Genomic DNA, 17646 nt, shown 5'->3' with positions numbered 1-17646 from the left:
TTTGTTTTTCTTGATTTTCTTTGATTCTTAATCTTGATTTGGAGGCACAATAATATGACTCGATAGAACTGCACTTGAAGGCAGCAGAGTGTCACTGTCCTTCCGGTTGACAGAGTGACTATTGGTCAGTTAGACTTTTGTTTTGTGAATTAACTGCATGTAACATAGACAACTGCACACAATCACGTCTGCTTATGAAAACCCGAGAACGGTAAATGTGGGCCTACTGTATTTATTGTTAACCCTTTTTTTCTTTTTCTTTTTCTTTTAATGCAATACGTTATCCGTCCACATGGTGTCGCTGTAAGAACAGTTATACACGTCAATGTCAACATCCGGCGACACGTCTCTTCAACCCTCTTCCTTTAACTGTCTATGCTTCCGAGCCTTCTGATACATCTTTATGTATTCAAACCTCTCCAGTATTTTCATTAAAAGGCAAATGTTGCGTCTTGACACTTTCTGACACGCTAAGTAAGCCAGACAGTTTAAAGTGTAGTTAACCCGCGGCGCATTCGACAAGCCCAGAGCTCCTAATGGGGGAGGTAAGGAAGCTTCAGAAGAAATTGAGACAGATTGGAAGTCTGGAAATTAAAATCAGTCTTACCTCCGAGGAGAGACTCAAGGTACAGAAACACTTCATCTGCATTTTTGTCCCAATGTTAACTGTTTGTGTGTATGTGTAATCTGTGCTTTTTTGCCAATCCTGAATATATTTCTCTCAGGTGTAACAACACAATACTAAACAATAGCCCACTAAAGCACAGATTGAGTCAAAATAAAAACATTAGAACACATCCATCTTCACCAGCTGACACAGGTTGTAAGATTCAGTAGAGTAGAGCTGCTCATTTACACACCATTTAGATACACCATTAAATATTACACAACAGATTTGGCACATCGTAGCCAAGCTCACATGGTTGTAATGTATAAAGATTGTTTTAATGGTGTTCTGTGATGCTGCAATTTTATGAAGTAAGGTATCTTGAAGTTCTTAAAGAAGAATGTGTGATTAACATGAATTAATGATAATCAATGAATAATTTGACAGCTTTCGCCCTAGGAATTTTGGAGATCAAAAGCTTTTACGTTGAGCAGAGTGCATTAGAAAAATAATGATCAGGAACTTTAGAGGGGCCTCGGTATGTTAAAGGGCAGAATCTGTTTTTGAATCTGAAGTTATGGTCATGCCCTACAACAGTGTTTTTTCTGCGCTACCCCCCTTACTCTAAGCTCCTAATTGGAAACAGGAAAATGAATTGGGTTGCAAGACATCTGCAGCTGAAAATGATGTGGTAGTGGTGGTGAAGGTTACTGGTACCCATAATTCATTTCTGTGACTAAGTTGCATTGAGCTTATAGTGTTTGATGAAAAGGCCAACCAGAAAAGGATTGTGAAACATAAATAAAATGTATTCCCTCAAAAATATATACTACACAGTATTTACAATGAATAATCTCATACAAGTAAGACATACATGTTTCACATTTTGGGAAAAAGCTTAATGGATATATTTATTCTTCACATGTAAAAATAGTAGAACGTAACTACCTAACTACTTAAAGTGGAAGTTGTTAAGATTTTAGTTCTGGTTGATTTAGAATTTGTGTTTGAGTCAAAAAATGAAATTGTTATGTTCATATTGTAATGCGCATATAAATATTGCAATACTTTCATCTGTGAGCCATATGCTCAATCACTATTGTATTACCTCCTTCAGCAATAAATAGTGCCTTAACAGACATTTATTATAATGAAAATCTTCAAGACTACAGGTTTGCAGTATTAAGTATTTCCGTTTTATGCTACTTCCTAGTGGGAAATATTTTACTTTTCCCTCAAAACATTTATTTGACATAGGGTGTTGCTTTTCAAACTTAAGTTTTAGATATTTAGAAATACATTTATGAATATATATAAGTTAATATAAATAAATGAAAATACTTATATATTTAGAAAATATATAAGGAATCTTTAAAAATATGATTTATTGTTGAGGATGAAACTACCCTACACAGTGTAGAATATAGCTACTATAATTAGGCTAGATTAAACCAGACAAGTTACATAATTAAAATGCTGCTTACACAGATGTGGATCAATTAATCGATATCAAGGGTGATACTGCTGCCAAAGAGTGCTTCCACTTTTGATACTTTTAATTCTGTATTTCTTTCAAATCCATTAGTTTTTTTGTATTTTTGTAAGGTCAAAATAGAAGAAGCAGGCATTCAGACGTCTCCACTAAGGGTCAAAACATTGGAGCCTACATTGCCCACAATGTTCAATCACACAATTCTGTTCTTGTTATACCCTCCCCTGCCTACAATTGCCCAAATATTTTTTAAAAACATACCCCATCATCTCCAAGCAGAGATAACCCTGATGAGATCACTCTTACATCATCAGGGGTTAGATGTAACAAAGCGCCACCAGAGCGCCAAAAAATATCATATACATGTTTTCTCAATTAAAGAAGTAAACATTCATGTGTAAAACTGGTGGAGTGATCCTTTAACACAGGAAACAGTCACTTTTAGTCAAAATTTGATCTTGATGCATCTTTCATATCTTACAATCAGACAGGAGTGTGGTGCGCATTGCCAGTTGCAGGCTAATAAATCAAGACAGGCAGAGTATATTGGTTGTGCATAAAAACAACTTGTGGATTTACTGGCTTGGTTTACAACCAATCTCGTGCCTTTATTCCCTCTCAGATCTCAAGGAAGGCGGAGCTGCGTTCCAGATTGGCTGAGCTTCAGCTGCAGCTTTCTGGCCCGCAGCAAACTCTGGGGATTGTGGGAGACGGAAAAAAGGAGAAGATGAAAAGACAAGTGTAAGGAAGTGAGGGAGAGGTACCAACAAGAGGGGGCAGATGGAGAAAAGCATAATTCTTCAAAAGCAACAACATTCGCTTTGAAGCCTTTGATCTTTTTTCTATGTCTGTCTAAACACACTGGAGGTCAAATACCGTCATGCTTTCCATTGTCGATAATGTGTCATGTAAACATCATTCAGGGATGTCATCCTTCCTATTGAAGCCCCTAAGGGCAATAATTGGAATCAACATGTGTGGATATTAAACAACAGAAAATCTAATTGAATGAAACAGTCTTTCTAATACACCGACTAGGAGCTCATTAAGAAGTCCTGTTTTTGTTTGTGTGGGACTTGGAGAAGCTCTACAGGTACGCTCCCTGTCACAGAGGATGCTGTGTGCCGATTGCATCTTGATTATTCATTCAAGCTCTCGCGTTTCTGCTCTGGCACAGGGAGGATGCCCCTGAGGCTCTTCCATCACAAACGCCTCCAGCCTCCAAGATTCTTAAGGGAGAAGAGAAGTCCAAAGCTCAAGCAATGCCAGCGCCGGCTGCCAAGCAGAGGGAAACAGGAGGGGGAGCACGGATAGGCAGACAGCAGGAAAGGACCGAGCCGGCCAAGGTGTCAGATCACTGCCGAGACGTGTCAGGAGGCTGCTCTGAATTTGATGCAGATCAGCAACTTCGACAGGAAGGTCTGGTTGATTGAGTAAATTATCATTACAATTTATCACAGGCAGTTGAAAGCACAATAAAGTGCTATTATCTTTGTCGTTGACATCTTAAATCAGATTATACATGTATGGCCTCAGGTAGTCCCACCAAGCTCATGTGGCTGCCAGTATTAAAACCAACAGGCTGCATTTGCTTCCCTGAAGACAGGAGCCATGTTTTGCATCCTCGGAGCAAAATAAGACCCATGTTTCTTGGTGGCAGACTAATCCATATTGAAGAAGTGTGTAGATAAACAAGCTGAGGTGCTGATGAGTCAACATTGCTAATTGGACAAATCCTTTCCTTTACAGAGGCCGAATTTGAAACCCTCAAATCGTCTTGGGAGAAAGCAAAGTTTCGCCTGCGGCTGTTGGAGGGTCACAATGACATCGTCACCTGTGTGGTTGCTGTTGACAACCTGGTGGTTTCTGGAAGGTAAAGCAGGAAAGAAGATCCTATTTGCATAATGGATGTGCAAAGTGAACATTTCACCTAATTTATCACTTAATACGCTCCCGCTCTCCCCCTCGCTGTCTGACATATTTGTTTTTCTTCCCCCCGCCGAGATGGCTCGGCGCAAATCTCTCGCGATTTATGTCGGACGCCTTTTTAACTTTGCTTGTTTTCACCTTCTCTCACTCTCTAACTCACTTTCTACCCTTCTACGTCCTCACTTTCACGCTCCATCCATTTTCCTCTTCCAAGCCGAGATACAACGGTGAAAGTGTGGCACGTTCCCACGGCAACGGAGCACAAGAACCTTGGGGGTCACGCTGGAGGAGTCACCTGTCTGTCTGCGCCTCCCCCTGAGTACTGCAAGAGGCTGGGTGAGGACACACATGGTTACACACACACATCCACATCCTTACATGTGCACCAAATACAGCTGAGTAATGTCTGTGTCCTGCTGCCTGGTAATTATAGGAGTAGTTCATCAGATCAACCCCAGCGAGAGATAACCTCAGTAGGCACTTTAGAGAGTTCTCTGTCTGCCTGCAGCAGGCAGCTTTCCATCACTTGAACTCCAACCCCCTCTCTGGCTCGCCTCCTACACTCCCTCCCCACCTGCTTCCCCACTTAAAATACCAAATCAAGAATGGCAGCACATAGATTACGCAACTCAGTCGAACTAATAGTCACACAGTGTTCATAGACTAATTATCAGTTTCTTTTTTTAAATCATGCCAATTCTCTCTTTGCCTCTTTCTTGCAATCTGTCCCCTTTTTGTACATCATCACTTATTTACAGCTTCCTCTCAGCTTAATCTTTTTGTCCTCTTCTCTCTCTCTCTCTTTTCTGATCCCCATTCCTTCCTCGTCCTCCTCCTCCCTGTCCTCCCCTTTCCCCTCCCGCTCTTCTGTCTGTGTTTGCCCTCTCGCCAGCCCGGTCCCTGTCTTTGTCCGACAAGGAGAGGTTTATTCTGAGTGGCTCGGCAGACTGCTGTGTGAAGATCTGGGCCCTGAGCATTGGTACGCACACACGCAGATATACATAAATACATAAATATATATATTAAGGTAGACAGAGCCTCAGGGGTCTGTCTGGGAAACGTATCTCTATGCGTGTACATCGTAATCAATGAACGCCTGTGTGACTGGTGGTCTGTGTCTTGTCAATTAAATTAGTATTTTCCTGTTACCTCCAGGGCAGTGTGTTAAGTCTATCTACACGTTCAATGCTGTGACCGCACTCTGCTTTTTGCCAGAGGAAGACGGCTACTTCATCACTGGATCAGGTGTGTTTTTGTGTGGAAAAAATAAGAGCTAGTGACACAGTGAAGTGAACACAATAGTTGGAGTTTGACATATTGGCATTATGTCGCATTTGTATCTTACATCTATATCTTTACATCGATTCGCTTTGAGGAGACATGCACATCTTTTCTCATAGGCATCGTGTGCCAGTAAGTTAGTGAGTGTAGCGCAGGGCAATTGGGCTGAATCAGAAAGATAGTGGCGCACAGATTAGGCAGTCAGGCTCAGGTGGGTTGACCGTGACCAACAATAATGACTGCCAGACGCCTGTCAGCACATGTTAACCTCACCCTCTGTCACCCCTCAGACGGGGGGAAAGTTCAAGCCTGGAGTTGGCAAACTTTTGAAAACTGCCAGTCAGTCAATGCTCACCAGGAAGCAGTCACCTCCATCCAGGTAGGTGGGTCAGTCATCTATGTTGCGTAATGTGCTCTCTCGCATTTTATCATGTTTTTTTCACTCTGAAGATGCTCATGCTGTTTTCATGTTCAGGCTATTTTTAAAGGCTGATACAAAAAAACACCAATGTTTCTCTCTCTCTGTAGAAGCTGTCTAAAGGAGTTTTAGAACTCTTGATTATTAATTTGTGAAAAAGCCCCTTCTCAGGAAATCAAACAACTTTATTTCTTGCTCTCATCAATTCCTCACAGAAGCTTTCCTTGTTTATTGCTTTCAAACAGCTTTCAAAAATATTTATTAAGATGTAAGTCATTTAGCTCGCCATTTTTAGAAAGCATACTGTACAGATTTGGAGCAAAAATGCTTTTTACGAATATGGCACATTTTTGTTTCAATTTACAATCATCAAAATATGCCCAAAGCATTAAAGCTTTGCACATCATTGTCATCCCCTTTGTTGTTTATCATGCAAAGCACACGGTCCATTTAAAACCAACAGCGGCTCAGAAATGTACATTTTAAAACTCTTCACACACACTTCTTTTCATTTACACTAACATACATGCACACTCTTTCCCTTTTTCTGTGTATCTACAGTATGTCTCTCTCTCTATCTCTCACACACACACACACACACACACACACACTCACGCACACATACACACACGCACTGGGTTAAGACTCAGATCACCATGACAACCATGTCTCCTGTGCCCGCCACAGTCTCAGGGTCCGTTGGTGTTCAGCGGCTCGGCAGAGGGAGGGGTGTCTGTGTGGGAGAACCGGTGTTCAGATCGAGACCCCCTGCGGCTGCTGCACCACTGGGGCGAACAGGTGACAGGCTGTGGAGGGGGGTCGGGTGGGCATCTGAACCTTAGCCCAAGGGGAGACAGAGTGTTCCTGTCTTATGGTCGAGCCTGGCTAAAGATCCTGCACTGGAGGACCGGTAAGCCCTGGAAGTGTGTGTTTGTGTTTGTGTGCGTGCGTACGTGCATGTGTTTGTGTGTGTGTGTATGTGTGTCTGTGTGTGTCTGTACTTGCACGCCAGGCTATTAACAACTGCAAGAGTGGATGTCACATCTGTCATTTTCCATCCGCTGGTGTGTGTTTCTGAATATGTCACACAAACACAGGGTGGTAGGAAGAGGGCTGCAACTACTTGGGATGGCCAAATAGAGGGCTAAACACCCTGCAAAGTACTGTGCTATATCTGCTATTATTGGCAGTTGCCACATTGCAGACATTGCTACTTATACCTTTAGGAACTGAGTATTGTGCTTATTAGGTGATATTGTGACCTGCTGCATGAGTCCATGAGTTTTCCTATGTTTTGTACTGTATCTGTAATATTTGTGTCCCTGTATCATTTTTCTTCATGTGGACATAAATAAATGTTTAAAATGTGTGTGTGTGTATTGTTTTGTGTTGTGCTGCGTGTTGTGACTTGCGGGATGATTGTTAAAGCAAGTTAAATGAAGGAACATTTCCATAATCTTTCCACCTAACATCTGTCGAATTATAACAGGAACCATGTCCAGACTGACCAATCACAACAGAATCACCGGAGTAACAGACTGTGTTCACCAGACAGGAGGCCTCCTGATTGGCTCCTGCTATGATCTGGCGAATGGAGAGAGCTCGCTAAATTGTGAGTCGCAAAGTAAACCAAGTGCAACCAGAAGTAACTCGCTCCACTATGAGAGAGTGAAAGCACAATAAGGATTTAAGACAAAATCGAAAGCACTTTGTTTTCCTCTGTTGACCTCCATTTCCTTCATCTCCCTCTCCTCCCTCTAGTATTCTCTCTACCTCAGTGCCAGTACCTAGCCTCTCTCTCCTGGCCCGATGCTCCCAGAATGCTCTGCTTTACAGCGTGGGCCACAGGAAGTGGAGACCACCGGTGGGTCACAGGAGGTCAAGACCTTATCGTATGGGAGCAGCTCCCCAGTTCTGGGAAGCAAAGGTAGGATCGATACATGTCAAAACTACTCGGATAAAAAGAACTGCAGTGCTAATTCTAAAGCTTCACTGGGATTTGTAAGGTGCTAATGAATATAACTGGTTTTGACACACACCTCTGTTGATATCATATGTTTAATGAATGTGTGTGTGAATGTTGAAGGGGTGATGTCACAGTGAAGAGAGACAGTCGGTTGGAGTCCTGTTCGCTGGAATCAGAGGGGGACACAGAAGATGACGAGGAGACTGATGGTACAGACACACTGCATTTCACACATTTTCATGTCTTCATTTACTGACTGGCACGCTCAATGAGTAACCATGGAATTGCAGACTTCACATCATGTTAATTTTAGATGATGCATGTCGTGACGAATCCTCATGACCTCCTTATCAAATTTAGATTACGAGGATGATGAAGACAACGCTGAAGGAAAAGACATCGTGGAGGATGGAGGGTCCAACTCGTGGTTGCGCTGCATTCTCCAGTGAGTGCTGGTTTCTCAGGCTGAGGACACCACGGCCTCCAGCCATGAAGAGGAAATGAGAGAGAGGGAGCGTAGTGACAGCAAAGGAGGGTGCAGGGGAGTGAAGTGTGACAGTATGAGTGTCAGTGTCGACGGAGGGAGCATATGGACGAAGACAGGGAGTGAGTGTGTATATGTGAGTGATAGGCAGATTGTTTTGCATGTAAATATTTCCACATACAATAAAGTTGTCACCCTGTGACTCTTACCTCCAAACTGGCATCTCTTGTTGTCTCTTTTTTTTTTTTTCAATCTGATCCTGCCTCTTCTACAAACACCAATTCATAGCCCTGCTCTGCTCTTTGTAAATGAATGCAAATTAAATTTTATTTCATATTTTTTCCCCTCATTCCCTCCCTCCTGTTGCTCTCTGTATTTCTGTCTCTGGGGTGTCCTTGCCTGTTTTTGAAAATATAATTGAAGAGTTTTTTTAACCTCCTTCCTCTAAAATGAGCTTACCAATATCGTCCTCAGTATCATTTTCTGTTCGCCACGTCAAATTCATTTCTTTTCCTTTGCTTCCATTTAATTGAAGCAGTTTTTAAAAAACAACACATAATTAGCATTTAAATTTCTTTCCTACAGTCTCCTGCCCTCCCTACATTACTCTCTCTCCCCTCTCTTACTCTAGCAGACTCTACATGTCTCAGTCGCTAAGGCAACCGATGCTTTTTTTTCTCACTTGCTCTGTGAATCTCCCCCTTTCTCTCTCATTCCCTCTCTCCACTGCCAGAGGTAGGCATGATAACTGATATGTGTCGGAGTGTGTGTGTGTGTGTTTGTGTCCATCTCCCGGTGTGCTCGTGTGTCTCTAAGTGACATTTCTGTGGCATTTAGGCAGCAGTTGTGGAAAGGAAGTTACCTCTCTTTGCTCAAAGTGCCATATAGAGTATTGGCTAAATGCATGATGCTTCTAATGATGATTAATGCGCTGTGCTCAGTTGTGTGCACTGTAAATGTGTTTGAGAGAGCAAAACAGACAATGAGTATGTACTTCTGTTTTTGTTTTTTTGAATGCAGATGTGGATACTGTATAAACGTGGCGCATAATTGAGCGTTAAATTTAACAGCCCCGGGGAGTCTGTGTGTGTGTGTTTTTTTAGTTTTTTTTAATAAAGATGACAGTTTCTGTTTCCTGCCAATACTCTTCCTGGTGTCTAGTTAACATGGTTTTATTCGGCAACATAAAAGAAGAAAAAAGCTGGACCCTCCCCTTTTCTCTCCCTCTCTATCCCTCTCTTGCCCCTCTGTCCTATCTTACAGAGAGAGATGATCGGAGGAGCGGAGTCTCAGTGAACAGAGCGAAGCGATGGAGAGATGGTAAGGAGGATAGTAACGAAGGTGAAGGAGGGATGCATAGGGTGCAGATGCATTAAATGTCATTTTGAGTGATGGCTGGCACAAGATTCAATTTCTGAGCTGAGCTGGTCATGCAGGATGCCTGGGGACAATACATTTTCTCAGATAACTGCTCTGTCAATCCACCACCTCTCATTCTTTCTCCTCCACTTCTTTTCCAGCTCCATCTCTCCTGTCGCACGACTGACTGCCCTACACTGCCTTGTCTGCATTCTCCTGGTTGCACTGGTGACAAATCCCTCCACCTGTAACCGTGACGACAGTGAGGGCGAGGAGCAGGTGGACGCCCTGTCTGTCCAGCTGTCCGTTACAGCCCAGGTCACACCCACCCCTCTGTGGGCTGTAGTTTGGGGTCCCACACAGCCTCTGGAGGATGAGACTTACCACTTCATTTCCAGCCAGGAAACTGACCCCCTGCACCAGCATGGTAACCAGCAGGAGGCCAGCACCGCCAAGTCAGACTGGCCTGCAAGCATGCAGCCCCGAGACGACGTGCCGCTGGAGTCTAAGGACCAGGAGGGAGTCCAGGATGGAGGCACGGAGGCGGAGGAGACGGAGCCTGAGGAAGGTGGGCTTCAGGAGATTCACATACAGGACTTCTAAATAAAAGTGGCCACGAGCCGCAGTCCATGTGAACACACACACACGCACACATACCAAAAGTCCTCCAGGGAATTAGCTGTCACCAGGCTGAAGGTTGCTGTGTGCAGCCGGCTGTGTCTGTGACGGGGAATGCCTAATAAAGTTCTCATCACTCACAGGGAGGAATTGGCCGCTGTCAAAACACAAGATACAGAGAAGACGTCATCCGATTAGTGTTATATTTGGAGGCCAGCATTTCGCACATGCAATTTCGTGTTTCAGCTGGCTTCGTTAATTTCTTCTTTTGTTCTGGATACAAATTATACATGGTCATGGTCTGAGATAAGTAATTGCACGTGTGTGTGTGTGTATGTGTGTGTTACAGTGGACCCTCAGTTCTACGTCACAGTGACCATCTCCTCGCTGCTCATTCTGACGGCAGTTGTTATTACAGCCAAACTCTGGTAGGAACTTGAACTCTTTCCTCTAAAATGTTGTGTGTGTGTGTGTCAAGTGGGCATTGCTGTATTAGAGCTATAGCAAACTATCCCTGTATGAGCTGAACACCTCTCCCACAGCAGGAGGGCATTACTAGTTCTCCTGATTCAAAGGGTTTGTTTATGCTAAAGGCTGTGGATGAGACTATTTATCATTTTAAGCCAGGTGCAGACCAGCTAGAGTTTCAATACAAGATGCCTCAATTAATATGACAGCATTTTGATTTTTTAAAATTGGGCTCTTTAAGACTGAGAGTTTGAGGTTAAATGAGGTGCTTTGTCTGAACGCATTGTATGGACCCCCTGGATTACATTTTCTCCGAGAAAGTTGATTCCTAGAATAACGTGCCTCCGGTAAAGCAGGGATGTACTGAGGTCAGTTGTATATTTACTTAATTCACAGAAGTTTCCGACCTGGGGGTTAAGATCCCCTAAAGGTTCATGACATGATTAACGAGATATGAAAGCACAAGAAAACTATCCCTGGTACACAGCATTGGGATTCTTTGTTCACACTTCAGTCTAATTGTCTTTTTATTGCATCATTTGCTGGATAATTGTGCTTCTTTACTAATCTCAGCAATCTTAGAGGGACTAATCACCCTTTTGTTGACTTGGTTATAATTGGTAGGCATATCCAAACACTGAAGAGTAAGTTACAGACAAATCTTTATTAGCTAGGGCTGTGCAACGATAAAAGATTGGGAGTATACTGTGCTTTGAAGAATGGGACAGAATGAGTCAAGAATTTGCTATTTTCTACTGAAAATAGAAACTTCCTCTTTTTCTACCCACTGACGGATCAAGATGGAAATTGGTCGATTGTACTAGATGTGAAGGAATTTATGAAGCAGACACTCTGATAGCAGATGTGTGTGCATGTTGGTCCGTCTGTCTTGTCTGTGTGCTGCTTGTCCATGATGACGTAATGTGTCTATGCATTAGGGATTGACTAGTTTTTTTTTTTAAGGCCGATACCAATTATTAGTTGTTTATGAAACCGATAACCCATATTTGGAACCAATGTGCATTTACAGTGAAAATCAAAAGGCAAGAAAGAAAAAAAAGTCAAAAAATTAACATTTTGGAATGTTACAAACTCCAACACAAAACTTTGTTTACAGTAAATGCTTTAAGCAACTATTACATAAATTAGGAACTTTTAACATAATACACAGAAAAAGTTAGTCAGATAGTGTTGTGGAACATTAAGTCAGACTCAGTGGTGAGTGAAACCGAAGCAGAGGTACAGACACACAGCTGTAGCGCACAAGTAATAAATTAACTTTATCAGTGATCAGGCAAATAAAAAGGCTGAAACAGATCATCTGCAAACTGACAAAAAAACGGCCCAATAACAAGCCAGGGCTGATAATCGGTCTATCCCTACTATGTTTTCCTTCTAAAGTGAGAGCTGAGTAATTACATTCTAATGTCTTTATTAGACCCTAACAACCCTTAACAACCCTTAGTGCTCCTGAAAGTCACAGTTGGCACAGATGTGTCATTTAATGCCATTAGATTTACAATAATTAAACATTGACTATAACAATTAGGATAGAACTGGAAACAAAAACAGATTTGTCCTTTTACAGCAATAACATGACTTTACTGATGTCAATGTGCTTTAATTGCCCACTGGCGTTAAATTCCTTAGTACATGTTAACACAAGGTGGGGGCTCTGTATGTGTTACGTTATGTTTTCAGGCCTCGTAGGAAGTGCTTGCTGCACACATGGCCATTAGCTGGAAATGAGGAGTCATCTATGTGATGTAGTGGAGCATTTCCACGCTTTGCTGATCAAACCAATAACTGCCTGGTTTATTTGACCGCTGGGACCCCTCTTTCCATCTCTTTCTGCATCTCACATATTTTTTCACGTTTATACTTTTGCTCTCCTCCTCCTTACTCTATTCTCTTATCCGCTCATCTTACCCACATTTTTATTGTATCATAATTTTTCATTTCATTGCCTGGATCTGTATAATTTATTCTCCTTCATATCTATTTTTCATACTCTCTCTAAATCTCAGTTTTGCTCCCACTCTCTCTCCATCTCTCCCTTCATCCTCTTACTTGAGCCTTTTTTCCATTCACCTCCCAGTTTTTTTTTTCTTTCTCTGAATACCTTTGTTCCCCTTCTAACTGTAGCTTTTCGCTTACTTCCAGTTATCATCATTGCATTGCTCTAATATTGCCTGTCTTTGCACAGCTGGTACTCCTCTTATCTCTCTCACCAGTCTCCTATCTCTCCCGGCACCGCTAGTCCGACTGCTGATCCACAGATAATCCTCCAGTTTGAGTTGATACACGATAAAACTCCTCTTTTCTCTCTGTTGCTGAGACTGGCCTTCGTTGTTGTTTCGATAACTTACTCCACCGGTCCCCACCAGGGAGGAAAACACACACTGGTGGTGGACCCAAAGTGGCCTTACAAAAATGAGAATAGCAGGGATTCCAGGCTGGAGACATGGCAGCAGCCCATCTCTATAGACTGGCTCGTGCTTCAGTGTCATAAATGTGTAAATAACGCCATGTGTTAGATGGAGAGAGTGCCGTGCTATGAGCGGGAGGGGAGTATACAGATGGAGCGAAATGATAGCCTATAGTGGAAATTGGCCACCGTCCAGTTCATTATAATTATAGAAGAGCGGCATATGTGCTCAGTGATTTTACCAGCCCTAAAATTGTTAGTGTGGCTAATGTTATCAAGCGTAACGGTGTTTGTGAGAGAGAAGTCAGCCAGAAGAGGACAGGTGTTACTGAAGGAAGATGAGGGTTCAGGATGGCTTTTATGGCTGCTTTTTTGCCTCTAAGAGCCTGAACCTGTGACTCTGGACTGTGTCTTCACCCTCCTTACAAAAACAAGGGCACGCCACCTCTGTGACGCGTCACCCCTCTGTCCATTTCTTTGCCTTGTTGCATCCTTCCCACCTCACCCCTCTGACTCCCTCCCTCCCACATCCCACAGCTCCTGTCTCCTTCACCCATTTCTCGCTCTACCTCCCTCTCTCCCCTGACAGCGTTTTAATGAGTCCGATGAGTGTACTAATTCTCTCTCCCAGTGGCAGAGTAATGTGTTCGCTGATGCTAAATGGCTCGGCTGTTCTTGATGCTCTCTGACTTTGTTTCTCTGTATCTCCCCCCTCTGTCTTTTCTCTTTACTCTGCTGTTTCTCCTTATCTGTGTCTCTGTCTATCTCCTTTAATTTCACCCCTCTCTATCATTTCCTGCACTGTTTCTTCCTCTCTCACCTTCTTACTTCTTTACTTCTCTCAAACTTTCTTTGAGGCCTTTAATCTCTGTTTCTATTCCTGTGCCTCTTCTTCTTGGTCTTTTTTTCTCCTTTAATTCCCATCTTTTCCCATCCCTCTGTCTGCATCTTTCTTTTTCCTTGTCTGACTCTCTACTCCACAACTCCCCCCTCTCTCCCTTTCATTTTCTTGCCTCCTTTCATCCTTTCTCTCTTTCTCTCTCTCTCTCTCTCCATCTATCTGTGTCACTATCCTTCTCTCCCAGTTACGATCGCAGCTGTTCCCAGCATCCACCCCCGCTTTCCCGTGGCGTGGCCCCCCCACTCTCCCTCGCTCTCCCTTGTTCCCTTGCGTCGGAAGACAGCCGGCAGACGTTGCACAGCACCTCTGCTTCCTTCACCGACAGGGAGAGGTAATGAGTCGCCTCTCCAGTTCTGCACAGTCTTGAGTGTGTTGTGTCTAGTTCTATGAGTCTGATTTGCATGTGTGCACCGCTGGATTGAAGTTTGTGTTTGTTGGTTGTGTGAATGTGTGAAGAAGCCTCATTACCTCTTTTGCATTATAAGGATGTATAGAGTAGAAATGAACAGTAGTACTATTCTCTGAGGAGTATTCAGGCCTGGAGTGTTGAAAGATGTATCAGTGTTTTAAACTCCCTCTACAGATGAGTCATAGTGGGCCCAGTTGCATCCATGAAATTATGCTTTTATTCGAGGGTATTTAAAGTTAATCTCAATCAGGATAATTATAGTCCTGTACTCCAGTGCTCCCTTTCACTTCCTCCTCCCCATCAGCTTTTCCTCCAACTTCCTCTTTTACCTCCTTCTCACCCCCCCCCCACACGCCGCCCTCTCAGTCCCCTGTGATGCCGCTTTCCGTTTGCGTGTACACACCACGCCAGCTTCAGGCCTCGCTGCTCCACTTCACCTCTCCCTTTCTGTCTTCCCTCCCATCATCAGAACTCCCAAAGCTTCCCCCAACCCACCCACCCGATCCTCTTTTGTTGGTCTTATTCTTTCTATCTCTCTCACTCTTCTTCTCTGTCTCTTACTGTGTCAGGATCCCAGTCGTGAACCTCTGAGGTGACTATTTTTCCATATGGTAAACGTTTCTACGGGGCCTGAGGAGGAACATCAACACAACCAGAGGCTGTGCCTGCAGCGTCGTTTTATTTTCTCTGAAACTGTGAAGTGAATCCAGGGGTCCCAGGTATCCAGCCATAACAAAACTCCTTGTTTCCCCCGAGGTCTAAAAAAACCCAAACACACCTCCCTGCTGCTCCTTCCTTCCTTTCTTCCTCTGTGCTTGGTATAAATTTCTTTTATGCGGTTCTGCGTCACTGTAACCTGCTCCCTGTTTTCCATCCCGTTTGGCCCCAAGCTCTGCCAAGCCAACCAACTGCTCTGCGCTTCGACCCGCCATGACTAATTCATAAACAAGCAGATCTGCAACATCCCATTACCCCTGAAATGCCCTACCTGTGCTTCCACGGCTGTTTCCAGTAATTCAGCTGCACATATGTAGCTGTTCAGTATTCATTTTAATCTAGCAGACGGTTCTTTCATTAAATGACACTCAAATTCCCTTAATTTTAGCAGGCGTGTATCTGGTTTTTAAATAGTTAAAAGCCATTTTCAGCATTTCCAAACACTGAACGGGGTATTTCACAAAGCTGTTTGGCACAGCTGTAGCCAACAGGCAATGTGTTTAACATGTCACGCTCCAAAAACTGCTGTTTATTCCCTGCTTTGGGCGCCGGAAATGCAAATAGTGTGGCTTTTTTTTTTCTCTGCAGTGTGTAGAGGAGTCTGTTTTGTTTCAGTTTTTCCTCATGATTTGTTTTCTTAATTATCTGGCTGACGTTCACTTCTTTGTTGCGTCTTTGTGAGCACCCTCTGTTCCTGCTGGACTGAGTTAGAGGTGTGTTAAGCATAGAGTATTTCCAGTGATGGAGTTAAAATATTCAGTAAAGGAATGCATAGAAGAGGCATTCCTGTTGAAATCAATAATTCCCAGAGGTTTTGGATGATGAACAACAAAGACAGATTGGTCAAATGAGCATCTCTGAACTGATCAAAGGACTGATGATACCACAATGTTTTTGTTTTTACCTGACAGCCAAGAATTCCAATCCTGGCAAACAAAACGGCATAATTTTCCTCATATTATGTTGGAAGTCACTGTATATCAACTGTCTTGGGAGCACTAAAGCAAAGTAGGACATCAAGTAGCATCATTTCTGTCTCTCAAATGACTCTGCATGTGTACAGTAAGAAAACCTGTGAGAGTAGCTTCAAATCTATTATTTATATATATGTCTATTTTATCTATCAGTGAGTAATGTCTTATAGAATCTTTCAGAGCCAAATGTCAGTTTTGTTTGGCAACTTTTCTAAGCAGCCTTGAGAGCCCCCCCCACACACACACACTTATACACATTTACATTATAGACAGACATAGTGCTGGTGGCATCATGCGTGGTGGCTCGTGCTATCCTCCAGATATCCAGTCTTGTGATTTTTAGTAGCGTTCCTGTAGCAATGTGGTCTTTCTGTACCATGGAAGTTCAATAAAGACTCAACACTGGCGTTTTAGCTTTGCGTCTATCTGTTTATTTCTTTGCATGTTGAATGAATTCCCTTGGGAGCTGTGTGATCTGCAATGCTTTATGGGAAGGACAAAGCTTACACTGTTTAAGCTTTTACTGTGCATTTTTATAGCTACTGCTGTATCCTAATCTTTTTCTCCCCGGCGTGAACAATTAGTCCACCGGCTTGCATTGATTTTGAACCATGGGCTTGGCATTAAAAGGTCCCGCATGTGCCAAACATGTTTTACCAGTGAGGAGCAGCTGAAAAGGGAGCGAAGAATAAGGTGGTTGCTTGTGTCTGAAGCTTTTCCTTATCTCATCACCTCATATGGATTCCTCTCGCTTCAGAAAGATTAACAGGGTGCTAAGCAAGAATTTCCTCTGTATAGTTTTTCAAACAAGTGTCAATAAAATCAAGGTGGACGCCAGAGGACAAGTGCCACTTGTGTGTATTGAGATTCTCCACCAGTCTGCTGCACAGACACTTTTCTTCCATCTCCCCTGGGCATTTTACTTATCAATCAAATTGATTGGCTCTGTTCCACTCTGAAGTTTTAATGACTGCGTCTAGTTATGAGATACATACCAGGAGACGCTGCAGCAATCTGTAACTGTGGTAGGCAAACAACAAACACTAATGCATTAGTTTGGCGTGAACTCACAAATGCAAAGTCATTGCTTACATGCTCACACCTATGATAAACAACACACACACAAATCACTTGCCACTTTCTCTCCAGGTTACATGGGCGCCATTGAACCGTCTTTCACTGACAAACAGAGGGGTGAACAGCTGTTGAAAATCACAGCTCCAGTCTGGTAAAAAAAAAAACTGTGAACCAATGAAGCTCTATCACACTGACTGAAATTAACACCAATATTTATAGAGGTGGAAGGATGTTGGTGGTAGAAAGATGTGCAGTGTTAAATGAAACAGGATCCTAATTTCCCTGTATGTTACCCTCTCACCGCTGCCGTCAGTTGAACCCAATAATGTCATGCAGGAAGAAGAGCGGAGAATTTAGAGAAAACAGAATCAAAAGAGTGAAAGGAGGACATGCCGGGCATGATGAAGGCAATTTTGACTGTGTGATGGAGGTATGAGGGAGGGTGGCAGGCGATTTCAACAGGATATTTTGACATTGAAATAGAAGCTCTGGGCAAAACATAAGCATATGAAATATGA

General features: G+C 43.0%; 2 protein-coding genes across 4 annotated transcripts; both read left to right on the top strand.

Annotated features, from left to right (window-relative positions):
* Positions 1-293: 293 nt before the first annotated feature.
* si:ch211-154o6.3 (uncharacterized protein LOC563854 homolog) lies at positions 294-8393 on the top strand. 2 transcript variants are annotated; one of them, XM_034874210.1, is made up of 13 exons: positions 294-626; positions 2722-2840; positions 3277-3518; positions 3849-3972; positions 4243-4364; positions 4921-5007; positions 5184-5273; positions 5600-5688; positions 6415-6637; positions 7217-7339; positions 7489-7654; positions 7814-7902; positions 8054-8393. In XM_034874210.1, the coding sequence occupies exons 1-13, from the start codon at positions 537-539 to the stop codon at positions 8140-8142; spliced, it is 1653 nt and encodes a 550-aa protein (XP_034730101.1). In that variant the 5' UTR covers positions 294-536; the 3' UTR covers positions 8143-8393. The 2 variants fall into 2 exon arrangements, with proteins under 2 accessions (XP_034730101.1, XP_034730102.1); XM_034874211.1 differs by lacking the exons at positions 294-626; positions 2722-2840 and adding an exon at positions 2854-3192.
* Positions 8394-8548: 155 nt separating this feature from the next.
* pianp (PILR alpha associated neural protein) lies at positions 8549-16820 on the top strand. Of its 2 annotated transcripts, XM_034874347.1 has the most exons (5): positions 8552-9497; positions 9698-10104; positions 10504-10582; positions 14136-14282; positions 14930-16820. In XM_034874347.1, the coding sequence occupies exons 1-5, from the start codon at positions 9487-9489 to the stop codon at positions 14949-14951; spliced, it is 666 nt and encodes a 221-aa protein (XP_034730238.1). In that variant the 5' UTR covers positions 8552-9486; the 3' UTR covers positions 14952-16820. The 2 variants fall into 2 exon arrangements, with proteins under 2 accessions (XP_034730239.1, XP_034730238.1); XM_034874348.1 differs by lacking the exon at positions 14136-14282 and having other exon boundaries at positions 8549-9497.
* The last annotated feature ends 826 nt before the right edge of the window (positions 16821-17646 follow it).

The sequence above is a fragment of the Etheostoma cragini genome, chromosome 6 (genome assembly GCF_013103735.1).
Source record: "Etheostoma cragini isolate CJK2018 chromosome 6, CSU_Ecrag_1.0, whole genome shotgun sequence".
Classification (NCBI taxonomy): domain Eukaryota; kingdom Metazoa; phylum Chordata; class Actinopteri; order Perciformes; family Percidae; genus Etheostoma; species Etheostoma cragini.
Note: the sequence above shows the minus strand (reverse complement) of the source record. Positions and strands in the feature narration are given on the sequence as shown.

Bases quoted from the DNA above. Each gene is read 5' to 3' on its own strand.
- si:ch211-154o6.3 (XM_034874210.1), top strand. From the start codon at position 537: ATGGGGGAGGTAAGGAAGCTTCAGAAGAAATTGAGACAGATTGGAAGT. The intron at 5,274-5,599 runs GTGTGTTTTTGT...GTCACCCCTCAG, and splicing joins CTACTTCATCACTGGATCAG to ACGGGGGGAAAGTTCAAGCC. The intron at 7,340-7,488 runs GTGAGTCGCAAA...TCCTCCCTCTAG, and splicing joins TGGAGAGAGCTCGCTAAATT to TATTCTCTCTACCTCAGTGC.
- pianp (XM_034874347.1), top strand. The intron at 10,105-10,503 runs GTGGGCTTCAGG...TGTGTGTTACAG, and splicing joins GGAGACGGAGCCTGAGGAAG to TGGACCCTCAGTTCTACGTC. The intron at 14,283-14,929 runs GTAATGAGTCGC...TTACTGTGTCAG, and splicing joins TCCTTCACCGACAGGGAGAG to GATCCCAGTCGTGAACCTCT.